The 17,312-nt window shown below is 38.1% G+C and overlaps 1 protein-coding gene across 1 annotated transcript in view; it reads left to right on the forward strand.

Annotated features, from left to right (window-relative positions):
• The window catches only part of LOC126457717 (sterol regulatory element-binding protein cleavage-activating protein), a 229,539-nt gene that overhangs the window by 8,606 nt on the left and 203,621 nt on the right, over positions 1-17,312 (forward strand). Inside the window, exons 3-4 of the mRNA XM_050094254.1 lie at positions 4,508-4,670; positions 10,452-10,576. Of these exons, the coding sequence (XP_049950211.1) occupies positions 4,508-4,670; positions 10,452-10,576 (288 nt within the window). The remainder of the gene's footprint in view (positions 1-4,507; positions 4,671-10,451; positions 10,577-17,312) is intronic.

A 17,312-nucleotide genomic window follows, 5' to 3' on the forward strand; every position in this document is an offset into this window, starting at 1 on the left:
GTTCTGTGTTCGCCATTATTTATATGTTGGTTTAAATCATGTTTTAATCTACAATACCCACCCCTTCCAAAAATTATACAAACCCTCCCATTTACATCACATTTTATAAAAGGTATAAAATATTATATACCAAATAGAAAATTATACACTACTATTAAATAGTTGTGTAATTAGTCACTTTATATTATCTTCTTACACATATGTAAAACCCTCCATTCAGTTTATGTTGTCTTGACATCACTCTGTTTAATTAGTACCATCATATTATACTTTTCACTTACATAACAGTGTATTCGTTTCATGTCATGTCTAGAGATCACTGTTCATTCACGATTCTCTTAAGTTTTCTACTTGACTGTCATATCTGGTTTCCTAGGTACTAAATTATAGGATAATTTAAGATTTTAGGAACAGATTATAGAATAGTTTAAGATTTGAAGGGAATTCGGTGCAGGAAAACTATCTTGGAAGAAACATCGAAAACATCTTGAGATCTGACGGTCGTCACTCTGCCCGTTAACTCAGAATGTTAATGTTCCTGGGGGACATATAACTTTTATTTTCTTTACATTGTATTTTCCCTTCTCTGATCCAGTTGTAGGATCTACTAAGAATAAGGCTTTGGGATGTATTGCTGCTTGTATTTGGTAAGGTCCTTCATATTTCTGAAAAATCTTGTGTGTGTCTTTTTTTTTTTTTGAGGCAGAGCTCTGATGATGATGTTTTACCAGAACTAGGTCATTGACCTTGTACTGAGATTCAACTGCTTTCTCATTATGTTTACTCACTCTGTGTTGTGCCTTTCCAACTAAATTTCTGGAAACTATTTCCTGATTAAGATCATAATTGAAAGTAGATTGTTCAGGCCAACTACAACATTTAAATAGAGGTTCTCCTACAAAAGGTTTGCCTATTACTTCTAAAGGTGTTAATCCAGTTGATAAATGTAGTGATTCATTTAAAGTAGGCTCAAAGTCTTTGATCTTCGTTGCCCATAAAGTATGTTTTTCATGGCAGTAGGTGCAGCATAATTTCCCAATCTCTTTCATTACCCGTTCACATGGATTCGAGGATGGGCTATAGTTGGATATTAACACTTGACGAATACCTTCCCACGCTAAAAATTCTTTAAAATCATTACTACAAAATTGTGGTCCACTATTGGAGAGAAACCGTTTCGGTTGCCTACCTCCAGAAAATATTATTGCTAACAGCTTATCATGATTGGTGTATTTCCTTTTTTAACAGGATACAATTTAACTTACTTTGACCAACACTTGTGAGGACTAAAATGTACGGCACTCCTCCCTTACCTTTCGGAATTGGTCCAAAGAAATCCGCTGCTGTAAGATCGTATATAGACTTAGGAATGATTGCGTACATTTTGTATTTAACAGAGTGTTACTCTCTTTAACCTTCTGACAGTTTTCATAAGTCCTAATTAAAGATGCTACTTCATGTCCCAACTTTTTAAAATAATAGAACTTGTTCATGTGGGATATACACTTTTTTATTTCAAAGTGTCCATATCCTATATGAACATACCACACAGTTTCGTCCTCCGTCAACTTGGGGATGCATAAATGCCACTGTTGTGATGTTATACTATCTCTCCAAAATAAATTATGACCCATAATTTTCCACTTTCCTGCTTGATTAGGAGGCAAGGAGTTCCTAATACACATAGCAAACATCTCGGTAAAATAGGGATCATGATGTATGTTCTCTGTTACTCTTTGTGCCATCTCTTGTACACTGGTGTGTCAGAAAATTAATTGCAAGAATTACGCCGGGTCCTTCCATCCACTTTAACTCTTCCATACCTGTAGGTAAACTAGACAAAGTGTCTGGTACAATATTCTCAGAACCTTTTACATACTGTATTCTAATGTCATAAAAGAACGTGTCTCCCACAGAATCTCTTAATAAACTAGGTGAAAAATAGAGCATGTGATGTTTATTTAGGATGACTTGTTAACTACACCCGGAAAATGCCTCAGGTGAATCAAATATTGCATCGGAGGGGGGGGGGGGGGCAGTGCACTTCTTTCTTTTTACACCCCCTTCAGTTGTTTTATACAGATGCATAGTTTCACCGGGATATGTACCAATAAAATTCTCTCAAGCCTTCCTACGATGGTGCTGTGGAGAGAAGAAGATTCCACGTTTTGCTTTCATGAGTCACCGTATCAGCACTGCCATGGCCGAGAGAATATTTTGTCATACCAGTTTTGCGCTACTGCAAGGAAGGATACATCACACCAGAAGGCAGTTGGACACAAACAGTGGCAAGCTAATGGCCATCCAGCTGCAGCTAAGAGAGTCGCTCCCAGATTCAGATTTGGACTGGACTGATGCAGCCACGCTAACACAACAAATGTCATCACAGAGGACAACCATGCAAAGGCAGAAAGGGAAATTTAGCTGGCTTTCACAGCAACAGCGTGGGGCAGAACAGAAAACAGGACATGCCGTTGCCAACAAAATGATGAGAAACAGTGATGTCAGATGCCATGTCAGCTCTTAAAAGGAAACATAATTTTGCACCATCGCCTTGGAGCATCTGACATAATAAGTGGTTTGGAGAAAGTTTGCAAGATGCCATCAAATTCTTTCAAAATACAAGTCGCCAACCTTGAACATGTTAAATGCAGCCATTGGTGTGGAATGAGCGGACTATGTTTTGTAGATTTGGTTGATGCTGGAGGAGGAGACGTATCAGAATTTGTGAAAGGACCCCAACATCCAGAATAATAAGGAAGACATCAGATCTTCTCAAGAGGTCTTAACTAGGAGAGAATGTCATTAAAAATCGCCTCCCTCGGGCTCCTTGACTACCTACACTGTATGGTATTACAAACACTCACAAAAAGAATACACATCTACAGTCTGTTGTGATTACTGATGGATCTCCAACTTACGGACTCGCGAAACATCAGGCAACCCCCTTACTCCGCACGTCGGTCATTGTGTGCACCACATCAAGAGTATGATTGACTTCATCAGTCGAATATAATACCTGCATTTTGGAGAAGGAGATACTATCATCAGTTTTGATGTGGTTTCGTTAGCACGCATGTTCCTGTCAAAGATTATATAGATCTATTCTCCCAGTTATTTGATGACACTGTTGTGGGTTTATTTAAACATACTCTGACATTGTCGTATTTTTTGTGTGATGGTGAGTATTTTAACAATTTATAACCAACCTGTGTTATGGAGTACTTTGAGGACATTACCTTGGAAATGGCTCCTGCAAAGTGTAGTTGCTTTTATTGACGCGTTTGTTGTCTGGTGTCATGGATGTGAAAAGTGCACCACATCAACAGTATGAATGACAATGTCAAGTTCACGATGGACGTGGAGGTAGACAGTGCCTTGCCATTCCTTGATGTCTTTGTTCGCCGTAAAGCAAATGGTTGTCTCAGCCATAATGTTTATCGGAAACCCAGTCACACGGACCGATACCTGCGTGCTAACAGCTATCGCCATCTGTTGCAGAAAAATTCTGTTCTGAGGACTTTGGTGCATTGAGCAGAAGCCATCTCGGGCACTGAAAACCTGCTGAAGGAACTGAACCATTTATGGAAGGTATTTGGGATCAACGGACAACAACTGTCAAATTTTGCAAGCCACCTTTCCGAAAACACACAAGCAGAAAGACCACGAGGAGGACTCAAAGAAGCTTGCATTTTGCCCTTTAGAGGAATGATTAGCTAGCACCTAAGTAGGTATAAAATAGATTCGGTCTTCAGAGCTGCAATAAGCATTCAGCAACTCATGAGGCCTGTGAAAGACAATGGCCTCATAACACCAGGAGCATATAAAATACCGTGTGAGTGTGGATAGTTTTATGTTGCATAGACTGTACATACTATTCAACAGCGCTGTGCACAACATGCTTTTGCCTTTGGAACCCTGAGAAATCAGCAGTAGCAGAGCATGCTCTAGTAAATGGTCATCATATTGCATCTGAAAAGACACTTGTCATTACACAGGCAAACAGTTACATGGATAGTGTAACAAAAGAAGTGATAGAGATGAAAATTTGTGACAACACCCTCAATAAACATGGCGGCCTGCGGCTTTAGACACAGCCGTTGGAAGGATGAAGCGGGCACGCAATGAAAACATTGCCTTATATGGGGTTGGAGCGAGCACCAGTGACGTCACAGGAGGCACTGGAGGCAGTAGCTGCAACCAAAAGACAAGTCACCACTTGACAGTGGATGATGAGCACTCGGCTGCAAGTTTGTGGATTTTAAATCATACGATGTGGATGGAAGCAAGAGAGAATTTTATCCTTTCAATTGTTCTCATCTAGAAGATTCCCATATGAGAAAAATTGACTGCACTTTTCCCCCTATATATCTCACACTGTAATTTTTTCATTGTGGTGGCGCGTTGTTGTATTGTCTCTAAAAATGAATTATTGCTTACTGTTGTTCAATATTTGTTAACTAATTTTTAACAATATTTTAATGTATTTTTTCTGTTTCATGTGAAGTTACCCACTGCTGAGTCTACCTTTACCAGGTAATGTTCCTCAGGCACTAGTAGGAAACAAAACATTCATTTCCTCTAATGTTCAAGCTCCATTGTCGTCATCTCAGCAGAACTCTGAACTGCCTCGATGGTTCTCTGGCACACCATTACTTTATGTTCATCAGGTAAGAAAACTAAAATTGGGACATCTTTCTGTGCCACTAACATGTAATTCGTCTTTTGTAGATTGACGGGTTTATCTTTTTACTTAAACCTTCAAATTTTTCGTGATTTTCATGGTTTCCACTTTTTGTATAAAGCTGGAGATCCTGTCATTGCAAACAATCAATTATCATACATAAAATTGTGTGATAAAATGCTAGTTTGGAAAATGTTGCCACGATTTGTGCTGCATGAAATACGGAGTAGTGGGTAGTGTCACTGGCTTGCATACTGCAAGCCACCAGTTCAGATGTGATCACCAGCAAACATTTGTTATTTAGTATTTAGCATATCTAGAACATTCTTGAAATTTCTTATGTTTGTAATATTTGCATGTTCTGGAATAATTTAAGTTTTTACAAATGGAAATACTCTCCGCCCTGGAGACGGGTTTGGTCTGGCTTGTTTTCAATGTTAGCCAGAGCAGACTGTTTGCAACTAATGTTCTTTTGGTGCTAAGGGATGTCATTCATTCATAACCCTACTTTCAGATTTGAACTTGTTTGTGGCCACAACATGACCACTCCTTCCTGGTTTTGTCCAAGCCTTTAAAAATTCTGCACCTGCTATTTTTTATGTAATCCCAAACATAATAGAAACAGCCTGTGATTTGCTTTCTGAATTTACTTTATAATCTCAAATAACCAGGATAGATGTGCCTTGGCTAGTTTACGTGGAATGTGCATCACCTGTAGTATATTTGAGTTCATTAGTTTTTTGATGATTAATGCCACACATGCTTTGGCTCAATGTTGTGATCCCAATATTAATTAGAGTTAGTCATTTATGTGGGAAAAAAATGAAATTCTAGTTGTGTACTTAACTGTCTACAAAATTCAAGGTACAGAACATGATTTTCAATCAGCCAGCAATTGTGATGGAAGAGACTTGGGGGAAGAGCCCTACTCTGCACGAAATAAAACACAAGTTTTAGCATATGTCTGAAAAAAGACTAAAACAGTGAAAGAGGAGGAAAAAAAGACTGTCTTTGACAGGGTTAGCATCTCCTTTATCTCCTTAGGGGGTCATAAAATAGATCTGATAGCTCGTCTTTCCAGGACTACACCTATTTTGCTGGATGTAGCACTGCATAAGAGAAGGAATGCAGTTGGTGGCTCATCACATGAATGTTCAACATTTTCATGTTTCTTTTTCTTGGAGAACACTGACTTCCTACCATGTGACCCATAGCCATTCTTTGGGAAACATACTTCAGGTGATAAATTTTGAAATTCAAGTGGTCCTCATGAGAAAGAGTTTTTGCTCTGTGTAGTAGTGTATTTAAAGCTGCTGTCTTCTGGACTGGATGGTGAAAACTGTGGGTGCTGAGATGTAAGTTAGTGTGCATTGGCTTGCAGTACACTGAGTAGCTGGGATGTCCACAAAACTTTCATGGTACCAAAACATCTAAAAATGGCAGCCTTCTCTCTTTCTCTGTCTCAACAGTGAACTGGATGTTTGGGTGCTTACTGTTCATATGTTCCTGGAAGTTCTCAAGTGCTTCTGTGCCGTGTGGCCAGTCTCTCCTTGGATTTACAACATGCCTTGTAAGTGTGGAAGCAGTTACATCGGTCAGTCCATCCGCATCGTTTCTGATCGCTGTGCAGAACATTAGTGACACATTAAAAATGAAGAACTGGAGAAATCTCAGTTGCTGAAAACACATGCTTACATAAAGTACTGTTTGATGAAATAAAAGTTTTTTCCCAGACTCCTGGAAACCAGGACTCTGTGTTAAAACGGACTGTAAAAATAAGAATACGTGAGAAAATCTTCAACCGTGACAGCAGATATAATCTTAGTGGTGCATGGAAGTGAGCTCTTGATGCAGAGAAGAATCAGAGATATTTTTTGCAATGTTTGCACTACGGCGGGAGCATTGGCGCCATCAGTGCAGATATTGACACCATCTGCGCAGATATTGACACCATCTGCAACAGCATGACATAATTACTGATCAATCAGAAGCCGTATTTAGGCTATATAAGGCCACCACAGCAACAGTTTTTACAGTCAGTTGCTTCTGACGAAGACAATGGAGGTAATCATCCAAAGCTTGAGATTTTACCCTGAATTGATGTGGCAAGAAGCCCGTGAATGTTTTATACAACAGTGCCACCGTGAAAGACTTCGTTCTCATAAGAAAATGTTAGTGTTTCAAGAATGATGACTTAAAGCAGTTTAGGGCACTTTTATGTTAGATGGAACATATGGTCATTTACATTCTGATGCAGCCATCTCAAAAGAATGCAGTGTTGCATTTATGCTAGCAATATGATAAAGTGTCACATTTATTTGACTGGTTGTCAGTCACCAATTTTGCTTGTCCAGTTATCAGTTTCAGCGGAAATCAACAGCCATCTTCAATTTTCAGACCCATTGTTGCAGCACTTTGCAGTATTATAACATGGAGTCACTTGCATTGTCATTGTAGGCATGTAAACAAAGATTTTTGACTGTCAGCCATTTAAATGAAAAAAGAAAAGTAATGGTTTAAGTAAATCCACTGATTATTGCCCTGTTAAATAAAAGAAGAAAAAAGAATGATTTTATCAACCAAAGAATTATTTAAAATGACAATTTTGTTTTATTTCATAAAGAATTTTGTTGTATTTTTAAAAAAATCATGTTGATAATTTATAGTTAAACTCATTTACTAAGTAGGATTTAATCCGGTGTGTATTTGTCTGCTCAAAATTTTACACTAAGAATTTTATTTATTGCAGTTAGGTTTATTTGCGTTGTAGTAACGTTTTTTATTTTTATTACAATAGTCACATCAAAAAGAGAATTATAATGACATTGTAATGTAATTTAGTGACATATGAGAGTGGTATTACTATCTCAGATTATAAGAACATATCCCTGACTGTAGAGCTATGAATTTTGTGATTTCATTTATATTCTTGTGATTTAAATCTGGTAAAAGTATTATTTCTTAAACAACAGCAAAATTTCCCAAGTTTGTTTCTACCTTGGTTTCAGTCCTAGCTAAACATGGAACAGTCATAAGTAACCGACAAATAAGTGGCAAGACAGTTTAATTTATGCTATGAGCAAAACATGCTTTCACATACACAGGGTGTATACGACCCAGGACAACCGGGAAATCCGGGAAAACCCGGGAATTTTTTCATCCGGGAGAAAACCGGGAAAAACTCGGAAATTTTTCGGAATTCCGGGAATTTTTCATTGTTTTAGCTTTCAGTTAAATTTTTGTAATTTTGACTGCGGAATTAATTTCTAGCAAAGAATGTTATTGTATCCTGCTACTGGAAAATGATACTAGAGCAATAAAATATAAACGAGAGGGAAAAAAATAAAACTTTAGTGGCAAAGGAAATGTGCAATTTACAACAACAGAAAACCGTGCACGCACAAGCTTCTGCAAATAGCAAAAATATGTCAAAGGCCGTAGGGCGTAGACTGTAATTCTTCATAACAATAAACTGCTTGCTATGAGCATGACGTCACAACTGTTCACATTAGGTTCGTTTGACCAATTACCAGCGGTCTGTTGTGCGCGCGCGCATTTGACTCACGTATAAGCAGTACCTTCTCCCGCTACTTGAAGTTTGGCTGTTAGCTGTATCGGTAGTAGCAGCAAGCAGCCAGACGCAAACGAGAAAAATTTTTCTCGCGCGCCCTGGCTGCCAGATTGACGCTTGCACAGAATTGTCTTGAGTTGTAGTGGGGAGGGGGTTAACCTCCAAGGGACCTGTGTTTACGTTAAGTGATTTAGCTGCTTCTCTTTGTGTACAGCTTCCACGTCAAATGAAAACAAAACGGATTTCTGTGGCCGGGAGCTATCAAGTGAATTAAAATACATTCACATAATTACGGAGGGCAAAAATATATTATTAATTTCAGTTTTCTGATTTTATTTTATTTCCAAGTTAGTAGCAGTCAAGCATTAATAGTCTTGCAGAACAGTGAAGTTATTTTTCAAATTTGCTAAAGAAATTTGTCTTTATTAATCTTTCCGCTGAGGCAATCATTTTATTTGAAACGAAGTGTTTCATTCTACAGTATTGGCTAGTTCCAACTGTTTGCTGAATTTCAAGTGCTTATGGCATTATGCCATAATAAAGAACCAAAAATGAGATCGTAGGGTACTGCTACTCCAAGAAAATTTACATCCCAAAAACCACACTGAAAAGCTTAATATCAGATGGGACCTACTTCATTGTGAATCTGGAAAAATCGAATTTGCACTTCAAGCCGAATTACACATTTTAGTATGGTTTACGAAATTCCGATGCTCTTTGGAGTATCCTCTGATGCCCTGTTTCTTTTACGGTGTAATGTAAGCTCTCTTAGTGCTTTATACACACAAACATACGGGCTTCCTACACCACTGCAGATGCACACGCACAATAATGCCTGTTTTCTGGCGCTCTCTGGCAACTGGTAAATCAAACCTATTTCTAACAGTCTCCGGATAGTATTGCAAACGGTGGTTAGAAAAGCGTTACTTTCAAAGTAAATTTCTTTCAACGCAAGATGAATTGTGTTACGTGTGAGAAAGTGGGCTGGATATCTAAATCACAGAGCGTTCGAAACTGAACAGTTTGGGGACCAGCCACTTACAAGAATTTCGAGCCGAGACATTTATGTCATAATTTTAAATTTACTGGCACATTTGTGTGATGTATCTTAAAGTATAACACACGCAAAAAAAGTTCAATATTACATGTGAAAGCTTAGCTTCTGTTGTAGCGTGTTAATCTTAGAGACTAATGTTATATGTGAAAGCTCAGCTTTTCTTGTAGATATACGGTACTGTGTACATTAGTGTAAACCGTTAACTTTTCCTCTTGCGTGTTCGCGCTATGTAACCAGTGATCTTTCTATTGGCTGACTATAACACGTGTCCTATGCTCTGAATAGCTGCTGTCATCGGCTGACGAGATCTCGTGGCTTGAGATATGACTCGCTTACAAAAGGACATCGCAACCTCTGTTTCAACGCTCCAGAAACTAACGCGCTGTGTTTGGTGCAATTCGAATTTATACTTTCATAATATGAAAATATGCAGCGTATATGTTGCTGCAAATCAAAGGTCTTTCCAAAACTTTTATTTATTTAAAGTCTCTCCAAAACTTCTCTGCCCCATCCTTTTTTTTCCGGGAAGTTCTACGCGATTGTGTAAAATGTTAAACATTCAAAGGAATTAAAAGTTTTACAGTTCCGAGGGAAAATCTACGGAAAAGCTACTGTCACTTAGCACAGAAAAAGTGTATTTTCGCCCGGGAAAAAGCATATTTTTTAAACGGGATAGCCGGGAGAAATCTGGGAATAACCCGGGATTTTTTTTCCCTTGTCCCCGTATAGACCCTGCATACACCAAAAATTGATTCAGAGAAATGTGGACTCACGACCCTGGAAAACTTTGAAATCTCACAACTCTAAGTACTCATCTTTGACAAGTAATACCTTTATGTCAGAAAATTTTTTGTGTGGTTTAGAACATTAGCTATGTCATTTTTGTAGCTATTAGGACAAGCACTTTGTGTGCAACTCCTTGCTTTTAAGACTGTTTTATGATTTCATCTCAGATCATTATTTTTAATTCTCCCGCATATATTTTTCTCCTCGGACAAGTATAAATCTGTGCATATCCAACAACTAAGATAAAAGGAATAAGAGAGAGAGAGAGAGAGAGAGAGAATGAATGTAAAATGTTCTTGTCCTTATCATTTTTGTTTGTTTGCTGTTAATTTGTTTATAATTTTAATTGACAGGTAATAGTAAGATCTGCTGTGTGTCCATGGGCTGATGACTTGGTGCTTGCTGATGGTTTCCGTGCACCTCTTGGAGAAGCTTTCAGATTGCTTGATGCTGTTAGAGACTATCACCACGAGAATAAGTAAATATGCTATACTATTTCAGAATATACTGCTGGAAAAGCTTCCATTGTGATAAATAATATCTTAAGTTTCCTTCTTTTTTACGGTATCATGGCTATCTGCTCTTCTTTTCTGCTCCTTTTTAAATACTTTAAATTCAGTTTTGCCCAAATAAGTAAGCTCATATATTAGCTGAATACAATCACATGAATAACAATGAACACACAGATTTTGATACTCTTCCATATTTATTCTTTGGCATCATAGATGTAGTCTGCTACTTCTGCTGTCATAGCATTTGTGACTAGATGTGATCCATTGCCCAGTTTTATGGATATCTAAAACAAAAAAGTAACATACAATATTAGACCAGACATACAGGATGAGCAAAAGTCTGTCCCTTATTACAAAAATTTATTTCTAATGAACTATGCTAGATACAGTTATGCAGTTTGTTGCAAATGGTACCGTAGCCCATACAGTTTTTTATGGATACATTTCCACATGCTCTTTGTTCATTACCTGTAGAAAGTTCAGGTGATACTCAGTTTTTCTCCACATGTTTGCCAACAGTGTCATCATGGGCTCCAGGTCGACCCTTTCTTGCTTTGTCACTAATACTGGCACCCTGTCTGATCTGTTCAGACCTCCATTTGACACTGTTGTTTCATGAAGCCACAAAGCACATCACACTTACTCCTGCATAGATGCCAATGTGACAACAGCACTCCTAAATTAGACTATCTGTAACAATATAATGTAAAAGAACAGATTAAAAAAAAAATCTACTCCCTAAGCAGCGGCAGGGGAAACACACACACACACACACACACACACACACACACACACACACACACACACACACAAGGATTTAACTTTCACAAGCACCTTCTGCTGGCAGAAGAATTGAAGGAGGAGGAAGAGGGGTGAAGGAAAAAAGGGCTGGAGAGGCTTAGGGAAGGGGTACAGTTTAGAAAAGTCACCCAGAACCCTGGCTCAGGGGACACTTACCGGACCGGATGAGAAGGAAAGACTTATTGTTGGGGACTGCACCAGATGAGATTTGAAAATCTGAGAGCTTAAAGATGAAAGACATAGCAACATGTAAGACAGAGATTACTACTAAAACATTGTGCACGGGTTTATAAGAGTGAAAAGCTAAGTTTATTGTATGTAATAGAGGTGGGAGGGGGAACGGCGAAAAATAGACAAGTCAGAAAATGAAATATGTAGAAAACTGAAATGGAGTGAAGAAAGGAGTAGTTACTGTGAAGAAGTGCTGAGGTGGAAGAAATTAATGTAAATTAAGGCCAGGTGGTTGGTGAGAACCAAGGACATGTTGCAGTGCTAGTCTCCATCTGTGGAGTTCTGACAAACTGATGTCAAGCGGAAGAATCCAAACAATGCGTGTGGTGAAACAGGCACCGAGGTCATGACTGTCATGTAGTACAGCATGCTCTGCAACAGGATATTGTATGTTACCTGTATACACCCTCTGCTTATGCCCCTTCATCCTGACGTAACTGGCAGTAGTCATGCCAATGTAAAAGGCTGAACAGTGTTTACATAACAGCTGGTATATGGCGTGTTGTTTCACAGGTGGCTCTTCCTTTGATAGTATGTGTTTTGTCAGTTACAGGGCTGGAATAGATGGTGGTAGGAGGGCGTATAGGGGAAGTCTTGCACTGGGGATGGTCACAAGGGTAGGAGCCATAGGGTAGGGAGATGGATGCAGAAGGAGCATAGGCCTGACAAGGATATTGCAGATATTGGGAGGGTGACAAACGGCTATTCAAGGTATGGTGGCAAAACTTCAGACAGAATGGATCTCATTTCAGCATGTGATTTTAGGAAGTCATGGCCTTGTCGAAGTAGCTGATTGACACATTCATGACCAGTAGAATACTGGGTGGCAAGTGGTGTGCTACAAAGTTGTTTTTTGGAGGGGTCAGCAGTACCAGGATTGGATGTGACAGCCCAGAAAAATCTGCTTTCGGACTAGGCTGTTGGGATAATTATGTTCGGTGAAGGCTGAAGTGAGAGTGGTGGTGTATTGCTGTAGAGAGTCTGCATCCGAACAAATACGTTTGCCTCGAATGCCAAGGCTGTATGGGAGGGAACATTTGACATGCAAAGGGTGGTAACTGTCCTTTTCCTTCACCCCTCTTCCTTCCCCTTCAACTCTTTTGCCAGGAGAAGGAGCCACTGGCTCCAAAAGCTTGTGAAATTTAAATCCTTTTGTGTGTATATTCCCTTGCCACCGCTTGGTGAGTAGATTTTTTTATCTGTCCATTTACATTATATTATCAACAATTGATTATTTTTGTTATTATAGTACATTTAACAAGAGAGGGAGAGAAAGGAAATAAACTGCTGTGTCAGAGCACATGTAGAAGTATATCCATAAAAATTTGAGTTAAACTACTCTTTGCAAAAGCTGTATAGACATTTGGAAGTATATTCATTAAAAAAATAAATGAAAATTAAAGAAATATTAATTAAGCTACTATCTGCTACAAACCATTTAGTTGAAACTTCCTGGCAGATTAAAACTTCATGCTGGACTGAGACTCGAACTTGGGACCTTTGCCTTTCACGGGCAAGTGATCTGCCATCTAAGCTACCCAAGCACGACTCAGACTCACCCCCACAACTTTAATTCCACCAGTACCTTGTCCCCTTCCTTCCAAACTTCACAGAAGCTCTTATGCAGAAAGAAAGGATATTGCGGAGACACGGCTTAGCCTGGTAGATGTTTCCAGAATGAAATCTCCACTCTGGAACCATATAGTTGTATCTAGCATAGTTCCTTGGAAAATTTGTAATCAAGGAAAGATTTCATGCTCACCCTGTATAACATTTAACAACTAACTGCTTGTGTACTTCATTGCAAGTCGCATCATCATCAAATCATTTAGAAGAAAGTATAATCACGCAAGAATAGAAGTTGCTGAAATTCCATGTAAAACCATAAAAAGGTAATTTACCTTTTCACATCTTTTTTTTGCAACTGGTGAAAGATACAAGGTAAATAGTCTGGTAGTGATGTGACTAATGGCGCATCAGAGATATTGGATTCTTGCAAAAGTGAATAGTGTATAAAATATATTTTATATTTTAGTAAATAGATCCAGTTGCACTTTTTTAAATTTATCTGGTTAGTTATGCAATATGGAGATTTGCAGTCCCCTAAGTAGGAGTCTGCTGGCTTAGCAGAGGAAATAATCAGAGTCAAATATTTTGTGTAAAAGCTGTAAAACAAATGAATAAAATTCTTATACTTAGCTCCAGAATAGTTCCCAAGTTTTGTTGTCTGTCTAAGACATTTCGTGACTAAAAGTGTAAATTAATTGGTTCACTTTAATATTTAACAATCTTATTATTATAATGACAATGACATTTTCACACTAACAAGTAGGGATGTTGCGTTAAAGTAGACTACCAATAGATTTAAATGAACACCGTTTTTAGCAAGATATATATTTATTACAGTGCTGCTGATTGTTATTCTTTTAGGGAGCACTTGTACCTGTGAGCAACATCTATCCCAACTGCAAAATACTAGGCCAAAAGCAAACTATCAGTTTAGTGACTAATGTTTCAAGAATTCATTTGTCTTACAATGTCAGTCATAACTACGGATCAGAAAAGTTTGTGTTTTACAATGAATGTGAAGTAGATGCAAATTCTGCCTCAAAATGCAGAAACACAAGATTATCTAATAGACACTTTTTCATAGTGAATTATTTCCAGATGAAAAATCTTATCAGAAATAGTTTATAATAACTTTATTTTCTGTTTATCAATATTGAAAATGTAAGCAGTTTTCAGTTACTGGTATTTGTACATCATCTTACAAATACTGACTTGGAAGGTTAATGTTTGTAAGAAACCGTTTGCATGATGGTCTGGTGCCATGGCAATCATGGGCAGTTAAATAGCTTGGTTAAGATATGTGCTGCATAGTACTGAGCTGTGAACATAGCATTTTATATGAGAGAAACATGAACATTTGTTTGTTAGCTTAATTTCGAAAGTTAGTATGATGTTGACACTTTAACATGACAAATTAGTAGGTGATGGATGTTTCAACTCGCGGTTGCATCAAATACCGCTAGAGTTTGGTCCTGAATTATGTTGTTAACAGTACTGTGCCAACCTCAACAAACAGTTGCATGGTAGCTGTACTCAAATGCTTTGTGTTGCGCATTGCTTATTGTTTTTTTTTATTTTGAAGTGATGAAACAATTAATTCTGGCCTGTCATAGGTTTCATGTACAACTGTTACATCACCAGAAGTTATTGGAGATCTTTCTGTCAGTTCTGATTTTGCAGAACAAGGGTGTAGGCTGCTGCCTTGCGAGAGGGAGTTGTGGTCTGTTTCCTCCACACTCTGCTCCTCTACCCTCTGGTGGTTCAAATCCTAGTTTGTTTACAGTTGGGGCCATCTGCCACTATATAATGTCTGCACTCTGCACTATAGTGATTGAAAAACAAGATCTGTCACATTTTTCGATTGCACCATAATTATTTTCCTGACATTAAATTAGAGTTACTTCTATGCTCAGTGCCTTGTCAGTTCTATATGTAGCACTGTCAAGCATGGATGGCACAGCTATAAATGCCCACGAAAGGTTGAACTTAATATTCTGCAGGCTTTATAATCATCAGATTGGGCGGGAGAAGGCAGATGACGTCCAGAACATCTTAAATCAGAGACATGTTCAGTTCGCTGATAGGCAAATGCTACTCTTCTCAATAGAACAGTTGTTTGTTGAAAGCTTAACTGCAGTCAAACAGAGAAAACAACAGCCATTTCAGGAAAAAAGCTGTTGGATTTCTTGCAAAACCAAACTTTCCAATCAAAAAGCTCCCAATCGGTGTTTTTAAACATTAATTTTGCTGAAAATAGATGCATTTTCCTATCCAATTCATCACATTAGCAGTTTAGCCACTCCACGCCAAATAGTCTAATTTTAGAAGAAGTTCCTGTGTGAGCATCACAAATTTGATGAAATTTTTATGTGGAGTTTTGCACATAATCCCAATGAACATTGCTAAAGTTTTTTGCCAATATAATACATGCAGAGATACAGTCATTTGTTTGATCCCATAGCACAGCTGTCAAGTGCACCAGTGAGGTTTTGGCAATGTTGAGACATAATATCTCCAGTGACATTTTCTTGAAAGAAACAAAAATTGGTTATCTCGTATAACTTTTGCACTCTCTTAATCAAAATAATAATAATAATAATAATAATAATTCCCGTGGAGGCCCGGGAAAAGAATAGGCCTCCGGTATGTTTTGCCAGTCGTAAAAGGCGACGAAAAGAACAAACCACTAATAGGGCTAACCCCCCTTTTAGTGTGATTACTTGGTTCAGTACAGAACTAAAGAAGCCTCGGACAAGCGCCGCCATGGTCGGGGACGACGCTTGAACCCTATGCCCGCCCACAATGGTAACGACACTGCTAGCCAAATGGAAAATGATTTAAATCCAAATAGAGGTGTTTTGCAGGATATGCTTCCTGCAACCACCCTAGAAGGAAAACAAAGACAGAGGATGAGATGGTCAGATGAAGTTAATCGACACATCATGTTCTGTTATTACCAAGCAACAAACCTAGGAACCAACACAACTGGATACAGATCACAAGTATACACAACATTTATTACCAGATACCCGGAATTAAAATTTTTAACGGAACGATGACTAGCTGATCAGATCCATGTAATAATCAAAAATAACAGGATACCCCAGTCACAATTAGAAAACATCAAACAACAAGTACAACAAATACTGGAACAAAATAATGTGCAATCAGAAGAAGAAAAAGAAAATACAGTAATGGACTCAAACATCCCAGAGAAAACAAACAAAGAACAAAACACATCAATTAAACAATCAGAGGAAAACGAAATCTTAAGACAGCCACCAGCACAAGCACAAATAGAACATGAAGTGACACACATGTTAGATATAGAAGAGAAATTTCAGTTGACATATATAGAATACAAAGACACAAATATAGACATTAGACCATTCTTGCATAGACCACCAAATAACCCACAAGTCAAAACAACAATAAAAACTATCAACACAATCATACACAACAAAATAAATGAAAATGCAACTGTGGAAGAGATACAACTACTGGTTTATGTAGGAGCACTCACTACACTAAATATACACACTAGGCAGAGATCAGAACCAACCAACACACAGAAGAAACCCACAAAACCAGCATGGCAACACAGGCTACAGATCAGAATAGAAAAACTGAGAAAAGACATCGGACAGCTAACACAATTTATAAGGAATGAAATATCAGACAAAAAACGAAAAAGGTTGTGTAAAATCTCACAACAAGAAGCAATAGAGCAATTAGATGAAAAGAAGCAGAAATTACAAGCATTGGCCAAACGACTTAGAAGATGCAAAAAAAAAGTGAAAATAGGAGGAAACAAAACCAAACATTCAACACAAACGAAAAGAAATTTTACCAAACAATAGATAACACACACATTAAAATAGACAATCCACCAAACATAACAGACATGGAACACTTCTGGAGCAACATATGGTCAAACCCGGTACAACATAATGGGCATGCACGGTGGATACAAGCAGAAACAGACTCATACAAGATGATACCACAAATGCCTGAAGTGATAATTTTGCAACATGAAGTCACCCGAGCAATTAATTCTAATCACAATTGGAAAGCCCCTGGAAAAGATAAAATAGCAAATTT

This window comes from Schistocerca serialis, chromosome 2 (assembly GCF_023864345.2).
Source record: "Schistocerca serialis cubense isolate TAMUIC-IGC-003099 chromosome 2, iqSchSeri2.2, whole genome shotgun sequence".
In the NCBI taxonomy this organism is placed as follows: domain Eukaryota; kingdom Metazoa; phylum Arthropoda; class Insecta; order Orthoptera; family Acrididae; genus Schistocerca; species Schistocerca serialis.